Below are 15,959 nucleotides of genomic sequence, written 5' to 3'. Positions count from 1 at the left end.
AGGATTTCATTACCAGCTTGGTGAGGTCAGAGGCTGATGAAATTCCTAGGCTACAATGTGGTCCTCCCCCAGATGAGATTGCGCAGCTGGCTTGTAACACGATGCCGAGAACCACCTCCAAACATGTAGACCTACCGTTTCCGTGCGTTCCGACCAAATTCCGTATGAGATAACCCCTCCAAGATGGAGGCACTTGGGGGTTACCGAACCAAGTCCTCGACAGGAAAAGAACGAACTTTGAAGATATTTTTAAGTTTAGCAGTCTGCATGGGTGGGCTATTTCTAGTCCAGCACAAACTCACCAGGACAACAAAACCCAAAGATTTCTATTCCTTCGAAGTCGTGGATGCCAAAGGCAGGACAATATCATTGGAGAAGTATAGAGGCAAAGTAAGTCAATATGTCGAAACCGTAGTGATTCTAAACATTTCTTGCATCCCGATATATAAACGACGTAGTGTGAATATAAGATGTAGCAAGGTCTTAAACATTCAAGTATCTCTGTAGGTCTCTTTAGTTGTAAACGTGGCGAGCCAGTGTGAGCTGACCGAGAAGAACTACCGGGCCCTGCAGGAACTACATCGCGAGCTCGGGACGTCGCACTTCAATGTTCTGGGGTTTCCCTGCTCACAGTTCGGTAACACCGAACAAGGGACAAGCCGAGACATCGAGGCATGGACCAAAGCAACATACGGCGTCACGTTCCCATTCTTTAGCAAGATCAAAATATTGGGATCTGAGGCCAACCCAGCCTTCAAATTCCTCACAGGTAGGCTTGATTGCAGCACTGTTTGTATGGGTTATCTCTTCCGATAACACTGGCATAGTCAGTAGGCCAATATGTCTTAAACTAAATTAATCAAGTGTTGGCTCTTGATTAAACATATTTAGGTGAACAACTTTACCCTCCAGCCCTAAATTGTGAATTGAGTCCTCTCGACTCAGTTGTGCAAGCCCTAATGCTGTAGGCCTAACATGCGATTATCCTAACCCTATTGAGTAGCCTACAAAATTAATTTTGGGTAGTTCACCAGGGAAACACCTTTACCCTTGAATCAACAGTGGTACTAACGCGGGCATGTAATAAATACGTTTTTGTGAACAGAAAATAAATAATAATTGTGAGGCTTGCAAACTAACATGGCATTTTTTAGCAGGCCACATTTGGGGAGGCAGCTAAAGCTGTAATGTATTGTACCATTGTTGTGTGCACTTGCCTACTGTGTGCCACTTGCCAACTATTCTAACCCTAACTCTAAGGCTATCCCATGAAATAGTTGGTAAGTGACGTGGGACAGGTGTGTGGCATATTCCACTAACAACAGTATACTGTAGGCTACCGTTTTTTGCCCCTATACTGCGACTACACATTGACTTGCCTATTTTCTGACATGTAGTATACAAACATATTGCAGAAAACTAAAACAAAGACTCAGAATGCACAGGGTATGCAAAAAACATGTTACTGCAAAGCAAGGTAAACCTTTGAACTTGTAGATGTTTGAATTCCATCTACCTGATTGTGACATGTTTGGTCAATATTCAGATTCTGTGCAGAAAGCACCAAAGTGGAACTTCTGGAAGTTTCTGGTGGGTCCTGACGGGCAGGTGGTGAGGTTCTGGAAAGCGGAGGAGCCTTTTGATCAGATACGGCAGGAGGTCACAGCACAAGTGCGCCAGATCATTCTGAAGAAGAGGCAGGAGCTGTAACAAGTGCTCATCTCATGGATAAGTATTTGCTGGCCTGGTGCACACATGAAGGACCGCTGCTTCGCAAACTCCGCAAAATGCTGTTTGTCTCAGCCCCAGAGTATGGTTCAGAGAGGAGGCAGCCGATTGATCTCTGTAGTTCACAGAATAAACTATTTGCTGTTTGTCTTGAATGAATGAAAAAAAATAACAAAAGTAAGGTACTAAAGCCACTCATAAAGAGCCACAGAACATTGCACTCTCAAGACAAGATTTAACACAGTGGATAGGTCACACGATTTCTGAGATGTTTTTTTTGTTGTTGTTGTAAGTTGTGGTTGTATGGTTTTGTCATTAATTCATATTGTTTCAGATTGTTAGAAATTGTCTCCCTGTGTCTGACTTGTGAAATAGGCTATAGGTTTGAATTATGACTTTGAATTTGCCATATGTGAGACTGAATTAACATTCTGAAGAAAAGTGCAGTAGTATCATGTTTGACCATTCCCTATGTGCCTTCTATTGCATGAACCACTGAGAAATATCAGGGAGTAACTTGGAGTATGGAAATATGTGTCAGTAATAATAAACTGTTGTCTAGTATAATATGAAATCTTCAATTCATTATAACTTTCTATCTTCTGTCTCCATTGAAAGCACAACTTTTTTTAACATACAGTTGGGGAAATAGAAAAACGTGTCCATTGTTGAGTTTCCTATATCTCCTGAAGTTGTATAGGTGCAAAAATATTTCATTAGCAAAGCTTTTCAGTCTACCTGTGGAGATTCATTTGAATATCAATGAGACACAAAGCCAAAGTATAAAAGGGTGGAAAGCTAAAACATGCTTAGGCAGCTCAGCACAGTTGTCTTTCCAAAGAAACACATAAATAAAGAGATATTAATAGATGCCCCCTTTTTATCATTTTATTTTGAGATACACTAGAGTAAATGTGATGGAGAAGTTAGCGATGAGAAGATTTGGCACCGAAAAATATTTATTCCAAGGCCTACATGGTCATTTGCTATTTAAATGTGCTAGCCATTTGGCCTGTTCATCTCTTCCCTTTTATATCTGGCAGGATTTTCAGCCCATAAACTTTATTTCATCTGACTGCATCACAATCTCTCCCTTGTAGTATATCCTAGGACTAAAGATTAATTGTTAACGATTGTTATCGCCCCAAGGTGTAGGCCTAGGTCATCTGCTGCCGTCTGACTGTAAGTGAAACCAAATTGCAGTATTCTGATCTTGTGACAGATGAGCATAGTCTGAAAGAGTGTGGTAAATCGTACCAGTAGGCTAGCCTAGTTTTTATATCCACATAGTCAGACGGTCCCAATTACACTTCAACAGTGCCGGTTCAGACCTCCATGGGGCCCTAATCCTGCTAAGGGGCCCTACCTGAACTCTGAGGGCCAAAATATAACCATTTTTTACAGTATCATCTGACACCTCAGTGCTCCCAATACAATCATCCCACCCCATTTTGGATGTCTACGGAAGTTACCAAATATAGTGTTTTTCCCCATAAAGGACTAGGAGAAAGAAAAATAATTGTGTGTGAATCACCTTCACAGCTATAAATGCCCAGTTTTAGGGTCTGGGCTGTTTGCTTTTGATGCTTGCTGTACATATCCCCTTACTGATTTCCCTGCAGTTTTTTCGAAGTACAGTTCAGTTATACTACAGTAGGCTACAGTGCAGTAGCCCAGTATTTTTATGTCCAAAATACTGCAGTACAATGCAGGTTTTTTGTGTCCAAAAGACTGCATTCCCTGAAGAACTGCAAATATTTCCTCCAAGACTGCGTTTTTGATAGGTCTACTCAGAAATCTGCAGTTTGACACTTGAAGTAGCCTATAATGCAGTTTTTTTTGTAAGGGTTGTTGTGTTAGCAGCCTACGTGTTTGTTCCTTGGTCTATAGGCCAGTTAGCCTGGCGAGCCAGACCCACATTAAAATGTAGGGTCTGGGCACTCACCGTTTGCAGTGCTCAGTCCGCGGGGCGGGATAATCAGTTGTCTTTCAAATTCCCTCTGCACGCAATTGGACGCAATAGGATATTTGTTTTCAAGTAGCAGGGAATTCAAGCCAAACCGTTGCAACTCTGCCATCAATCATTATGTTAAGCCCACCAAACGACTCTATACACAATTTCAATGCTCTGATTAAGTTTCGATTTCTGGAGCTCACAAGCCAACGGAGAGTTGCTAGACTAGCCCTGGCAGCAAATGTAATGTCTAGATTTCTAGGCTATAGGCCAGTCAATCTAGCCCAAAAAGACAAAATAAAATGCAACAGAAATGTCTCGTAGTTTTTATTGGTCCTAATACGCTCCTGAATCATATACTAAAAGTCTACCGCCATAGATGGAGTGGGACATATATTTTTTCGTGACTAAAGACCAAAGTTGTGCCCAACACTCTTAAGTAAATTGAGTAGAATAGGGGAATATTTTCAATTAATAGCTATCACTATAAAACTTATCCAGTTGATTACATCATTACATCATTGACATCATACCAAAGAAAAAATGTATAACAAGTTTTTGAGATTTAATGTTTATATATGCAAATTAGGCATTTATTCATAAAATGTACCATACATAGCCTATTGCAAATCACACAAATATCGGAGAATTGAATGAAGCCAGATTAAAAATGTATTATTTAATTATGTTGAGACAATAAAGAAAGACAAAATTAAAGAAGGGACTATGGCTATGTTTCTTTATCATCCCATACATTAGAAAATACTATTTAGAGTCATATGTTTTGATATAAAATTTAGAAAATACATTGAATATATATCATCATAACTCCTCCCTAATCAAACACAAAATACAGGAAGAAATCTGTAATAAATAGTTTATGTAGGCCTTGGTGTTACTGAAGTGGATATTTCTCCTCCACAGTGTACGGAAACTTAATTTTGATAAAACACCCTTTAACGATTATAATGAAAGGGAATGCATTTTCAGCGGGAAAATATTCTACCCAATTTACTATTGTATATAGAGTGTTGGGCACAATTTTGGCCTTTAATCTCGAAAAAATATATGTTCCACTCCATATACGGCAGTAGACTTTTAGCATAGACTATGATTCAGGAGGGTATGAGTACCACGAGACATTTCTGTTGCAAATGTTTTGTCTTTTTGGGCTAGATTGACTGTCCTACTACAGGGAAGTGAATCCCCAGACCTGTCTGCGGCTTGCCAGCCTTTCCCAGGCACGGTACTTTGCAAAGTTTGCAAAGAGCCGGGGGAGGGGGCTTCTAGCTGGGCCCAACGCAACTTAGTGTGTGTATAGGGAGAACCCAACTGGCACCCATGTTAGAGGATCCAAATGTGTGGGTTTCAGAAGTAAATATAAAACATGACATAAAAGTTGAAATGGATGAAGGTGTATTGGAGAAGTTATGATTTAGAGAAAAGGACCGGTAAAGTTTTTGAGAAGAGGTCTGATCAAGCTAAAAGAGAGGATGAATGGGAGAGGAAAAGATCCAATTTCAAGACAAGAAGTGAGACAGACAGAATTAAAAATAATTTCAAGGAATGGATGGATAAATGAAGAGTCCTGACGGAATACTGTCCAAGGAAATGATTGAATTGATTACATCTCAGAGTTGCACTAAAAAGACCATCAAATCAGGTAAGTGTTTTGTTCTGATGCGGTTGGCCACATCTTAAAGTTACACCTTTGAAGTGTTCAATCATGCAAATGTACGGTATATTAGCTAACATATTTGCAGCCATCAATGCAGTCTCAGAAATGCAGACATGCTTGATTGACTGTAAAAAGCGAAAAGCTTGCTGTTAAAGACAATATCTTTGTTCTTAAATAATACTCACATTTCATCCTTGCATTGTATCTTTATAATAACCCACAGCTAATGTTACTCTTGATGCTGACACGGCTCACCAGCGCTTGGATGTTTCTGATGATGGGAAGAGTGTAAAATTCAGAGAGCGTTGCGGAGAGGAGAGAGCAGTTCTTGACAATCCAGAGAGATTTGACATGATGTTCTTTGTCCTGGCCAAAGCTGGCTTCAGCTCAGGACAACACTACTTGGAGGTGAAGCTGAACAAAGGTTGGAGAATAGGGGTCATGAGGGAATCTGCCAAGAGGAAAGGCAAGTTCACCATTTGTCCTTAGCAGGGCTACTGGTGTCTGGATAACTGGTGTCAGGACGGATACTGCTTCTCCATCTCTACTCTCACTAACCCAGTAAGGCACCTTTCAGATATGCAAGAGCCCACACAGTTGGCATTCTGTGTGGACGTAGAGGAGAGGTGGGTCGCCTTTTATGATGCAAAATGAGTTGAGTCCAAAAGTCACATCTACACTTTTACTGACATGACCTTTGGGAAAAGAGAGATTTATCCTGTATTCAGGACTGTGGACTATAATGGCATTTTGCGTATATAAATAACCTTCAAATGGGCCTGATACTGTATCGTAATTCCTTGGCTGATGATAATCCTTTCAATCATATGTGGACTTTTGATCAGCTAGTAAGTGTGGGCCTATTGTGGACCAGAATTCCCATCAGAATTCCCACACCCCAGTAGGCATCATCCTCTGAGCTGGGTATTGTTCATTCTCTCATTGTTTCCTTTAAAGTATTCCTTTAACCTGTTTTCGTAACTTTCATATTTTTCATTTAGATGTACTTCTTAAATGTGTTGGATGAGTAACTTGTACCTGACAAATAAATTGTTAAACCCACTTTTTAAAAATGACAGACCATCGCGACCCATTCACTTCAGAGCAAACAATCATCCACCAATATTGTTTTAGGCCACAGGTTCTCAAACTTTTCTATATATTTTATAGAATACTTTTCTAAGATATATATTTTGTAGCTCATCTTGGTCTACATTTTCACTTTTGTTTTTACTTACTTTTCTTCTTTGGACAAAGGCGTCTGCCAAATCCCATGACCAACCATAACCATACATGTGTGCAGCCAAATGCCGGCGCAACATACCGCTCTGGAAAAAAATGAAGAGACACTGCACAGTTTTCTGATGTCATCCTACAGTTGCTGAGTGACATTCAAATGGGTTGACGGTTATATTCAAAATTAAGAGACCACTGCAAATTTGAATATGACTGTCAAAATGCAGGTCCACTGGGTGAGTTGATTAAGTAGAAAATGTCTGACAGCAACAGACTTTCTACCTGACAAGGCATTCCATAATCAAATATGCTGACCCCCCTGTTACTGACATGGGTTACTCAATTGAAATTACTATTTGAATACAATAAGGTTGTGTTTCGTTCAAAACAAGACTGTTTTATGTAACTGTAAACAAATTGGACAGCCCTGACTTTTCATTTCTTACAGTGCATGATCTCATCACGCTATGTTTCAGAAAGTATTTAGCAGTATTTTAAAAATACAAAAATACAAAACACTGAAGTATTTTGATACTAAATATGAAGGAATTTCCATCATCCCTAACACATACAAATGACTAAATTATTATGTTATATTTACCACCTTTCATCAATCCACAAACAAACATAATTCAGCAACCTAATGACTTCTAACTAACCGTTCCATTAAGGTTCAGATGGCAATGCCTATATTTTCTATTCAAATTTGAATTATCCTTTTATTTTTATATATATAATAAAGCACTTTGTATGAAAGATGCTAAATAAATAAATACATAAATAAATAAATAAATAAATAAATAATAAAAAATAAACCGGTCCAGTAAATAAATGGATATGAGGATAACTACATAATGAAAAGAGTCAAGAGAGACAATGATTCCAAAGATTCCATTGAATGATGCATTTAACATGCATGGTAACAATAGTCTTGCATCAAACCATTCCGTATGGGATCACAAAGGTGCCTAGGCAACAACATGATGCCATAGAACATAGCATAGGGTAAACTGGAATTTGTGTTCACTTTTGCTTGAGTTGAGTGTGGCTGGTTTCTGATTTGTGGATAATTTGATGTTCAAACTGTGATTTCTGCCAATCTTATTTAAATGCGGTTCTGCTGGTTCTTAGCCTGCTGCCTGGCAGCACGGCAGGATGAAGGCAAAAAAATTAAGAAATGTGTCAAAAAATACGGACTGGTAGAGCTAAAAAGAGAACTGGAAGCTTTGGGAGTGAACATTGATGGGCACGTGAATGAGACTAAAAACAAAAACAAAAAGAAGATCAAAAAGAAATTACAAAAGCTCCTCATAAAGGAGCTGAAGAAGATTGAGCACGACAAAAATGGACTGGACAACAGGGCTTACGAAGACGGGTTCACTATGCCCATGGATATCCCCGAACATGTCCTATCTGCTCTGAATGAACTGGAGGCTTTGAGAATTTACAGTGATGAGGACATGGATGAGACTACAAAGAAAAACAAAATGAAGAGAAAAATTGAACTACAAAGGTTCCTAATTAATGAGCTGAAGGAGGTTGAGCACGGCAAAACTGACCTGGACAACCAAGTTTACGAAGAGAAATCACTAATCACTTCAGGGATGGATATCCCTGAAGATGTCTTAAATGTCCTAGATGATCTGGACACATTCTTGGATAAACAGTTGGAAGTATCAGAGAGATATGAACGAGAAGATGCCGTGCTCGACAGTCTCCTGTTTAAAGTGGACTCGACTCTGGGTAAGTAGAATATATCTGCTCACATTGGGTGTAAGAAGTAGCCTTGCATCACCAAAACCCAACTTGAGCAATAAGTGGGCTATGTAAAAAGTGAGCTAACATATAGAACAAAAAAATGGTTCAGCAGTTAATTTTAATAAAATGCTTCTCCAATTTGTTTCATTTCAGAAGGAGAAATGAAAAGGAAGAGAAACAGAGAGCATGGAGGCCAGACGCTGGAGACAGGAAAGAGGAGGAGGAACGGGAGGCCTGTTTCTGTAGTGCCCTACAAATTCACAATGGCTCCATCCCTGGGAGGAGGTTTTGTGTGGTAGGACACAGCAGCAGACGGCTGACAAGGACAAGGACCATTACCAACAGTCAATAAAACCAAAACCAGAAGCCAGACTTTTGGTGATCTTCACTGTTTCTCCTCTATTCATTTCTCAAATATAATTCTGCAACCTAATGACTTGTAGGACCAGGACCAGATGGGAACATATGATCCCTCTATACTTTTATTTGTTTTATAAAATGTACATATTATTAAGATTCAAGTTCAGTATGCAAAAATGCTAAATTATTACAGAATGAATTATTACTGAACATCATCTTAACCAAATTCAACCTCTAGAATGGAGAATATAACTTTATGGCGTAAACACTGATGAGGACATGGATGAAACTAAAAACAAAAACAAAAAGAAGACCAAAAAGGAACTACAAAAGCTGCTAATAAATATAATTCAAATATAATTCTGCAACCTAATGACCGTAGGACCAGTAAGGACCAGGCGGGAACGTATGATCCCCTATGTTTTTTATTTGTTTTATGAAAAGTACATAGGCAGTAATTTCCTGTGTATTAGCTGTACTGTGTATAAACTGCGGACAGTATTTTATGCAAGTTTAAAAAAACAAAACCATATTAATACCATATTAACTGCCCCCGTGTATTAACCTCATAGCTGAAGAAATTTTGCAAAATCAATGTATAAACCTCGGCTAATAGTTGGGAAATAACGGTAACATTGAAGCTAATCTTTACTTTTTTTTTTTTTTTGGTAACTAGATTTTAAAGGGACACCAGGCAACGTTTTCGTGTTAATTAATCATCTTCGTAAGTCGGTATATGGTTAAATGACTCATTACGGGCAAAATGAAGGCTCTCACCCTACTGTACTGTCTGTAGGAAGAATATCCCACTTGCAAGTTCGGTTTATCCACCGCCGATCGAAGCAGGATCAGTTTACAGCACAGAGGCAGGCTAACTTAAACGCTTAGAGATTGTTGCAAACGTGTGTATAATGGCAGAGCCGGCGAAGAAGCAGTGAAAACCCTTGACGGAAGACGCAAAGGAAAGGAAAAGAGCTTCAGACCGAGCGAGGGGGGGTTTCGTAGAGAAAAAGCATCAGGCTTGCCTGGTGTCCCTTTAATCGGTCAAGCTAAAGAGATGGTGTTCGTTAATGTTTGTTCAAAATGGCTGATTCATGTCCCTTGCATTTTGCAACTGCGAGGTCCATGGCAGGCGCCCCACAGAAATGTTTCATTTTGTGAGTGAGATGTCCACGCTGTCCCCTGTGTGACGCGTTCCCCCCCCCCAGTTTCAGAGCTATTCTAAATGCAAAATTGCACATACAGTACTGTAGGCCCGTGACTGTAGTTAACAAACTAGATCCTAAAAGAAAACTGTTAGCTTTCCTGGCTAAATGGTAGGCCTATTACACAACATAAATTGTGCTGGCGACCCAAATAAAATCTCCTGCGACCCACCTGTGGGTCTGACCCGCAGTCTTTGGGAACCAATGCCCTAAGCAACAAGAACAAGAACAAGAGCATATAAGCATAGCCTATTGATAAGCATAGCCTATTGATTGCCTAGAAATGCAGTCACAAATAATAGTATTTACTACTAATCCATTAAGACTTCGGTCAACTAAACTCTATGGCTCTGACCACCAAGATCCTGTCCAGTGGGACAATTTCCTAGGTTTGAAAAACGTTAGTGAATGGGTAGGCCCTACATTCACTCTGGTCCAGCATTCTAGGTAAGTGAAAGAACTATGGCACATGAGCACAGACCGGTGTCGTATATCTAGTTCCTATTGGTTGAAAAATAAAACATTACGTTGCCTAGCCTACAGCAAAATAAATCCGCTAAAAAGAATATATGTCTTTGGTATTTTTATGTTTTTATGGGTGACATATTTATGATATGGCTCATGTCTGCATCATTTTTGGCCTTACAGTTTTTACTAATTAAGAGGGATTTGTCTCCACCTGCTGTCCTACTTAAATTACATCCCATTCCAAATCCATTGGTATTCGGTCATCATATTTATGCAGCTGTAACAGCTTCCACTCTTTTGAAAATAATTTCTGCAAGAGTTAGTGTCTAGACATTTATTCCCATTCATAAGTATATTGGTGAGGCCATGCATTGATATGGAGACCTAGCAACCTAGCCCCACTGGCTATGTGCATTTTCCCCTGGGGAGATTGGCGAAGCGAACTGTCTGGGGCCAAAACGCCTAATAGATAGATAGATAGATAGATACTTTATTGATCCCCAGGGGAAATTCAAGGGTATAGCCTAATAAGAAATCAACAAGACAGTAGACTAAAAGACCCCTAGACTAGGCTAAAAAAGATTAAAACACGAATTAAACAGCTGACAGTTACAACATCTGGTAGTTTTGGGTCGTTTAAGAGGGGTCTAAAGACATTCCTATTCAACATATACTTAGTTGTTTAAGCGTTTATGTGTTATGGTTTATATAATGTTGTTTTATTTTAATTGGGCTGTTAATTAATTTGACATTATTGTTTATTATTGATATTCTCCTAAATGTAGTCTTAGCATGTCATTGTTTTTATATTATTGATTGAATTGACATTATTGTTTTATTATTGCCTTTCCCCTTTTTTACATTGCTTTTTATTAGGCTATTGCTTGAATTGATATTATTGTGTACTACAACTATTCTCCTTACTATATTTGACCTACATTTTAATCTGTTCCCTGTTCATTTTTAAATATTATTATGTTGTTTTGTATTTATGTGTCGCTTTGGACAAAGGCGTCTGCTAAATCCATAACCATAACATGGCCGCTGAAGGCATGTCACACAACTTTTCGCGCGAAAACATCTGTGATGCAACCTACCTCGTTCATTGGATAGGCTATGGAGACGTCACAGAAGTGTACAAGAATGGAATATGCCACAGAAATAAAATAAATAGACAGAAATATATAGAAATTCAGTTATTCTGATATATTGGTACATAACATTACACTCTGGAGTCGCAGTTGCATTTGTCATTGTTACAGAGTGAAGCAGCACCTCGCGAGAAATAGAAGAAAAAAAAAGATAAACAGTGTTAGATAACAATTTTCAACTGAAACTGAAGGCTACTTTACAAGTGAAACCTTAGAATAATCATTTATATATATACTGTATGTTTTTAGTTTACTGTCAAAATGCCAGGGCTGAAGATGGGTTAGCATAACCAGTTCGGCAAGGTATATTTAGCTGCTAACTAGCCAGCTTTGCAGAGCTCATTGATGATGTTTGCTTGCAGCAACACATAGATATATGTACTGATTACGACGCATGAGTTAACGTTACATAAGTTAGCTGGTAGCGCTAAACCTCCACGCTAACGCTAACCAGCAGCACATCATCTTCAGCCTAACATTGTGACACAGTAACATACTAGGTCTAGCACTACTAGCTTATCGTTTTATATAAATTATATGAATATAATAAACCGTAACTTACTGAGAACTAAGGTAGGCCTAATATAAACGAGACTGCCAAAACGTTAACTTAACATAAAACTTAATGCCACCTTCACAGCAACAAAGCAACTATGATAGCTAGCCTAACGCTATTTCTTTCTTAGGTTGATCCAACAAGTATGGATGAGTTTGTGTTAGACAGTACAAAGTACATAGACTGTACACATGCCGAATTTAATGTAGTACAATTTCACAATGAAACATTAACGCTACATAAATAAATGCTTGCTTACCATTTAAGGTGGAGCTGCTTAACTTGACAGAGTGCTCGAACACCTTTGGTCTGACTGACTGAACTGTAGCTCAAAAAATGATCTCCCACCGGACAGTTCAACGTCAGGAAGGCTGCGCACGCTTCTTCAATCAACACGTCAAAATTTCCCAGTAAACCATAAATCCATGACTTTTCAATATCTTTTCAAAATGATGATTTGATGGAAAATCAACATAATATCAATGTCACCCCTTGCTATCTGGGGAGCTTAACTTTGTATTTATGCAAAAAAAAAACAGAAAACCCAACTGATTTTCCTGGGCCATCATTTTTCAAAATTTTCAAAAAAAGCTGGACAAGTGAGGGAGGAGTCAGGATTTTATTACCGTGTTAAGGATTCGCAGCAAATTTTTATTACTGATAGATTGTTAAGGCGGAGCAAGATGTTTCATCAGGGAGCCATTGAACCCGTATCGAGGGGGTCAAAATCCCCTTTATGCAGAGCAGAGGCAGCGACTGCTCCATTGAAGTCTAATGGGCATAGCTCAGAAGTTCACCACATATGCTAAGGTCTTGGTTCTATAGAGTTAGGAATGTGAATTTCTGGGACGTTTTCACGATCCTCAAACCCTTCTGAACATTTCAGGTACATTTTAGCATTTTGAGCATTACAGTCTGAGAAAATCAACCTTATATCAGGTGTGCATAGGTTTATGCAGCTGCTGTTGGCCGGTTGCAACGTACGCTCGTCAATACGTCATCGACACGCCTCTTTATTGCAGACAGGATTCGATCCCCATTTCGCGCCCATAGATACGAACTACGACGAAGTATCTTGCTCCGCCTTAACAATCTTTGGTTTGACCCATTTTTGACCATAATTCATAGCGAAATGTTAGCAACATACTGTATTCACAAATACAGTACACATTTTTCTCAAAAACAGCAGTGATGCTGTGAAAATCACAGAATCTTGTTACAGTGTAGTTTGTTTCACCACACAGTCCTGACATGCGCATGGTCTGGACCGCCTACTTCCTTGATATAACGTTGCAGCAGCACCGGCATCGGTCCACATTAAATCACATGTAAGTAAAATACTTCTTTATATTGTTTGTGTGGTAGCCTGCTTTCCGGGTCGGCTGTTGGTGGGCGAAAGGTATAAGCACCCTGCAAGGTGGCAATAGGTTAGCCTATGTAATCACTAAAGAATTAAAGAACTTCTTAACTTTTGACATGCCATTGGGCTCATTGATAGATCTCATGACATTATGCAAGTCTGCAAGTGAAGGCCAAATCCTGTGTTGTTTATGCATATAGTTGACCAAAGCGACTTACAATGACCATTACATCAACATTAAAATTAACAGTTTAAAGTGAAGTCTCCTTTCCTCTCTCTTAAATATATATATATATATATATATATATATATATATAGAGAGAGAGAGAGATAGATAGGTATATATATATATATATATATATATATATATATATATATATATATATATTACATTACATTACATTTGGCTTTAATGCTTTTTAATCCAAAAGCTTACTTCCAACAACATGGTAAACAGTAAGTTTTAGAACAATTTCACAAATTTAGGACAGTTTAAAAAAAACATTAGAGTACAGTAAAGAATAAGCGCCGGTGAGTTGTTTTAGCAGTTACTTGTCAGTTTAAAACGGCTGGTGAGTGCTAGGATCAGTAAGACTTGTTGTAAGTGTTGCTATGAGTAGATGTTCTCTAAAAGAGCTGGGTCTCAGGAGTTTTTGAAAGTGGAAAAGGATGTCCCTGCCCTTGTAGGAACTGGCAGTGTGTTCCACCCAGGAACAACAGATGAGAAAAAGTTTGGATTGGTTTGAGCGCATGCGGTGGTAGAGCCAGGCGTCGTTCGTCAGAGGAGCAGCGTCTGAGGTAGTGTAAGTCTGTAAGAGGGCATTCAAGTAGGTGGGAGCAGAACCGGAGACTACTTTGTAGGCAAAGCGCTAGAGACTTGAATTTGATGCGGGACGCCATAGGTAGCCAGTGTAGCTGGATGAGCAGCGGGTAACATGTGCCCTTTGGGTTGGTTGTAGACCAGGCGCCGCGTTCTGGATCATCTGAAGTGGTTTCCTCCGCGCAGGCTGGGAGACCTGTCAGGAGGGCATTGCAGTAGTCGAAGTCGTGAGATGACCTTGCCTGAACCAGAAGTTGGGTGGCATCTTGAGTCAAGTAAGTCCTGATTTTCCCATTATGTTGTAGAGTCTTGAAACGGCATGACCGGGCTTAATTGAGGCAACATGATTCGAGAAGTTTAGTTGGTTGTCGAGAACAACTCTAGATTTCTTTGCAGTCCTGGTCGGGTGAAACAGACAGGGAGTCAAATTTGATGTTGATGTCGGGTGTATGGTAGGTTTAGCTGGGATGACCAGCAGTTCAGTCTTTGAGAGGTTCAGCTGGGTGGTGTGCCTTCATCCATGTAGCTATGTCTGAAAGGCAATCTGAGATCCGTGCTGAAACCAGGGGTCGCCAGGTGGAAAAGGACAGATAGAGTTGTGTGTCGCCTGCATAGCAGTGGTGGTATGAGAAGCCGCTAACGGATAATCTGGTCCCAAGGAGGTGGTGTAGATAGCAAAGAGGAGGGGCCCAGCACTGAGCCCTGGGGACCCCTGTGGTGAGATGGTGAGGTGCGGATAGCCAGAAGCCATGATAATGTTAAACGAAGGCCCTGTGAGGTAGGATTCAAACCAGGAGAGAGCAGGAACGGAGATTCCCCATGTCAGCCAGTATAGAGAAGGATACGGTGATTAACCGTGTCAAAGGCAGCCCGATAAGTCAAGCAGAATGAGTACTGATGACCGAAAGGTCGCCTGGCTTCTTTTAAGGCTTCTGTTACAGATTGCAGAGCCGTTTCGGCAGAGTGGCCATGAACCCAGACTGATTTGGATCCAGAAGGTTGTTCTGTGAAAGGAAGTCAAGAGACCTGTTTGGAGACTGCTTTCGTTCAATGCCTTTGGATAGGAAAGGCAGTAGTGAGACAGGTAGTTCTCGACTCTGAGCAGGGTTGAGAGCTTTCTTAAGTAATGGTGTTACCGGGCCACTTTGAGCGCTGTTGGAAATGTCGAGGTTTGTGCAGGCATTGATCACATGTGTGATAGCTGGAGCCGATAGGGGGGCCTGATGGACTGAAGTAGGCTCGTAGGTATAGAAATCCAGTGAGCATGTGGTAGGACGGGCTGCATGTCAGGGAGTCTGACACTTCACTCGGAGAGAGGCGTGAATGCTGAAAAAGATGTTCCAGCTGTCCTAGGAGGTGTAGGAGTGATCTATCTATCTATCTATATATATATATATATATATAGATAGATAGATAGATAGATAAACATAAACATATAATGACTGAACTGTAAGCTTATTTTCCAGTTTATCTAGAGTAAACTGGCCCAGAGATAGGTCCAGCTAGGTGTGGCTAGGCTAGGAGGCTACATCTTTTACCTGTCTGGATATTTCCTTGAAAAGAGATATATGACACGTGACTGCAGGTGAGGTCAGGTTTTGAATAAGTTTGTACGAACGAACGATTCATAGCCTAGTAATGTCATGGCTAATAATACCCTATATTATTTTTGCCACCTTTGTAAC

The 15,959-nt window shown here is 39.9% G+C and overlaps 2 protein-coding genes across 2 annotated transcripts; both read left to right on the top strand.

The window, feature by feature from the left end:
- Window positions 1-116: 116 nt before the first annotated feature.
- gpx8 (glutathione peroxidase 8 (putative)) lies at window positions 117-2,292 on the top strand. The gene is made up of 3 exons (XM_048243840.1): window positions 117-390; window positions 508-769; window positions 1,547-2,292. Exons 1-3 carry the CDS (start codon window positions 184-186, stop codon window positions 1,708-1,710), a joined length of 633 nt encoding a protein of 210 aa, XP_048099797.1. The 5' UTR covers window positions 117-183; the 3' UTR covers window positions 1,711-2,292.
- Window positions 2,293-7,650: 5,358 nt separating this feature from the next.
- On the top strand, window positions 7,651-8,742 carry LOC125295107. Its single transcript, XM_048244269.1, has 2 exons — window positions 7,651-8,339; window positions 8,508-8,742. Exons 1-2 carry the CDS (start codon window positions 7,706-7,708, stop codon window positions 8,651-8,653), a joined length of 780 nt encoding a protein of 259 aa, XP_048100226.1. The 5' UTR covers window positions 7,651-7,705; the 3' UTR covers window positions 8,654-8,742.
- Window positions 8,743-15,959: the final 7,217 nt, after the last annotated feature.

This window comes from Alosa alosa, chromosome 5 (assembly GCF_017589495.1).
Source record: "Alosa alosa isolate M-15738 ecotype Scorff River chromosome 5, AALO_Geno_1.1, whole genome shotgun sequence".
Classification (NCBI taxonomy): Eukaryota; Metazoa; Chordata; class Actinopteri; order Clupeiformes; family Clupeidae; genus Alosa; species Alosa alosa.
The sequence above is the reverse complement of the archived record's forward strand: the minus strand, read 5'-3'. Positions and strand labels throughout refer to the sequence as shown.

Excerpts from the sequence above, each read along its gene's own strand:
- gpx8 (XM_048243840.1), top strand. The coding sequence starts at position 184 with ATGGAGGCACTTGGGGGTTACCGAACCAAGTCCTCGACAGGAAAAGAA. Across the intron at positions 391-507 it reads TGGAGAAGTATAGAGGCAAA|GTCTCTTTAGTTGTAAACGT; the intron begins GTAAGTCAATAT and ends GTATCTCTGTAG. Across the intron at positions 770-1,546 it reads AGCCTTCAAATTCCTCACAG|ATTCTGTGCAGAAAGCACCA; the intron begins GTAGGCTTGATT and ends GTCAATATTCAG.
- LOC125295107 (XM_048244269.1), top strand. The coding sequence starts at position 7,706 with ATGCGGTTCTGCTGGTTCTTAGCCTGCTGCCTGGCAGCACGGCAGGAT. Across the intron at positions 8,340-8,507 it reads TAAAGTGGACTCGACTCTGG|AAGGAGAAATGAAAAGGAAG; the intron begins GTAAGTAGAATA and ends GTTTCATTTCAG.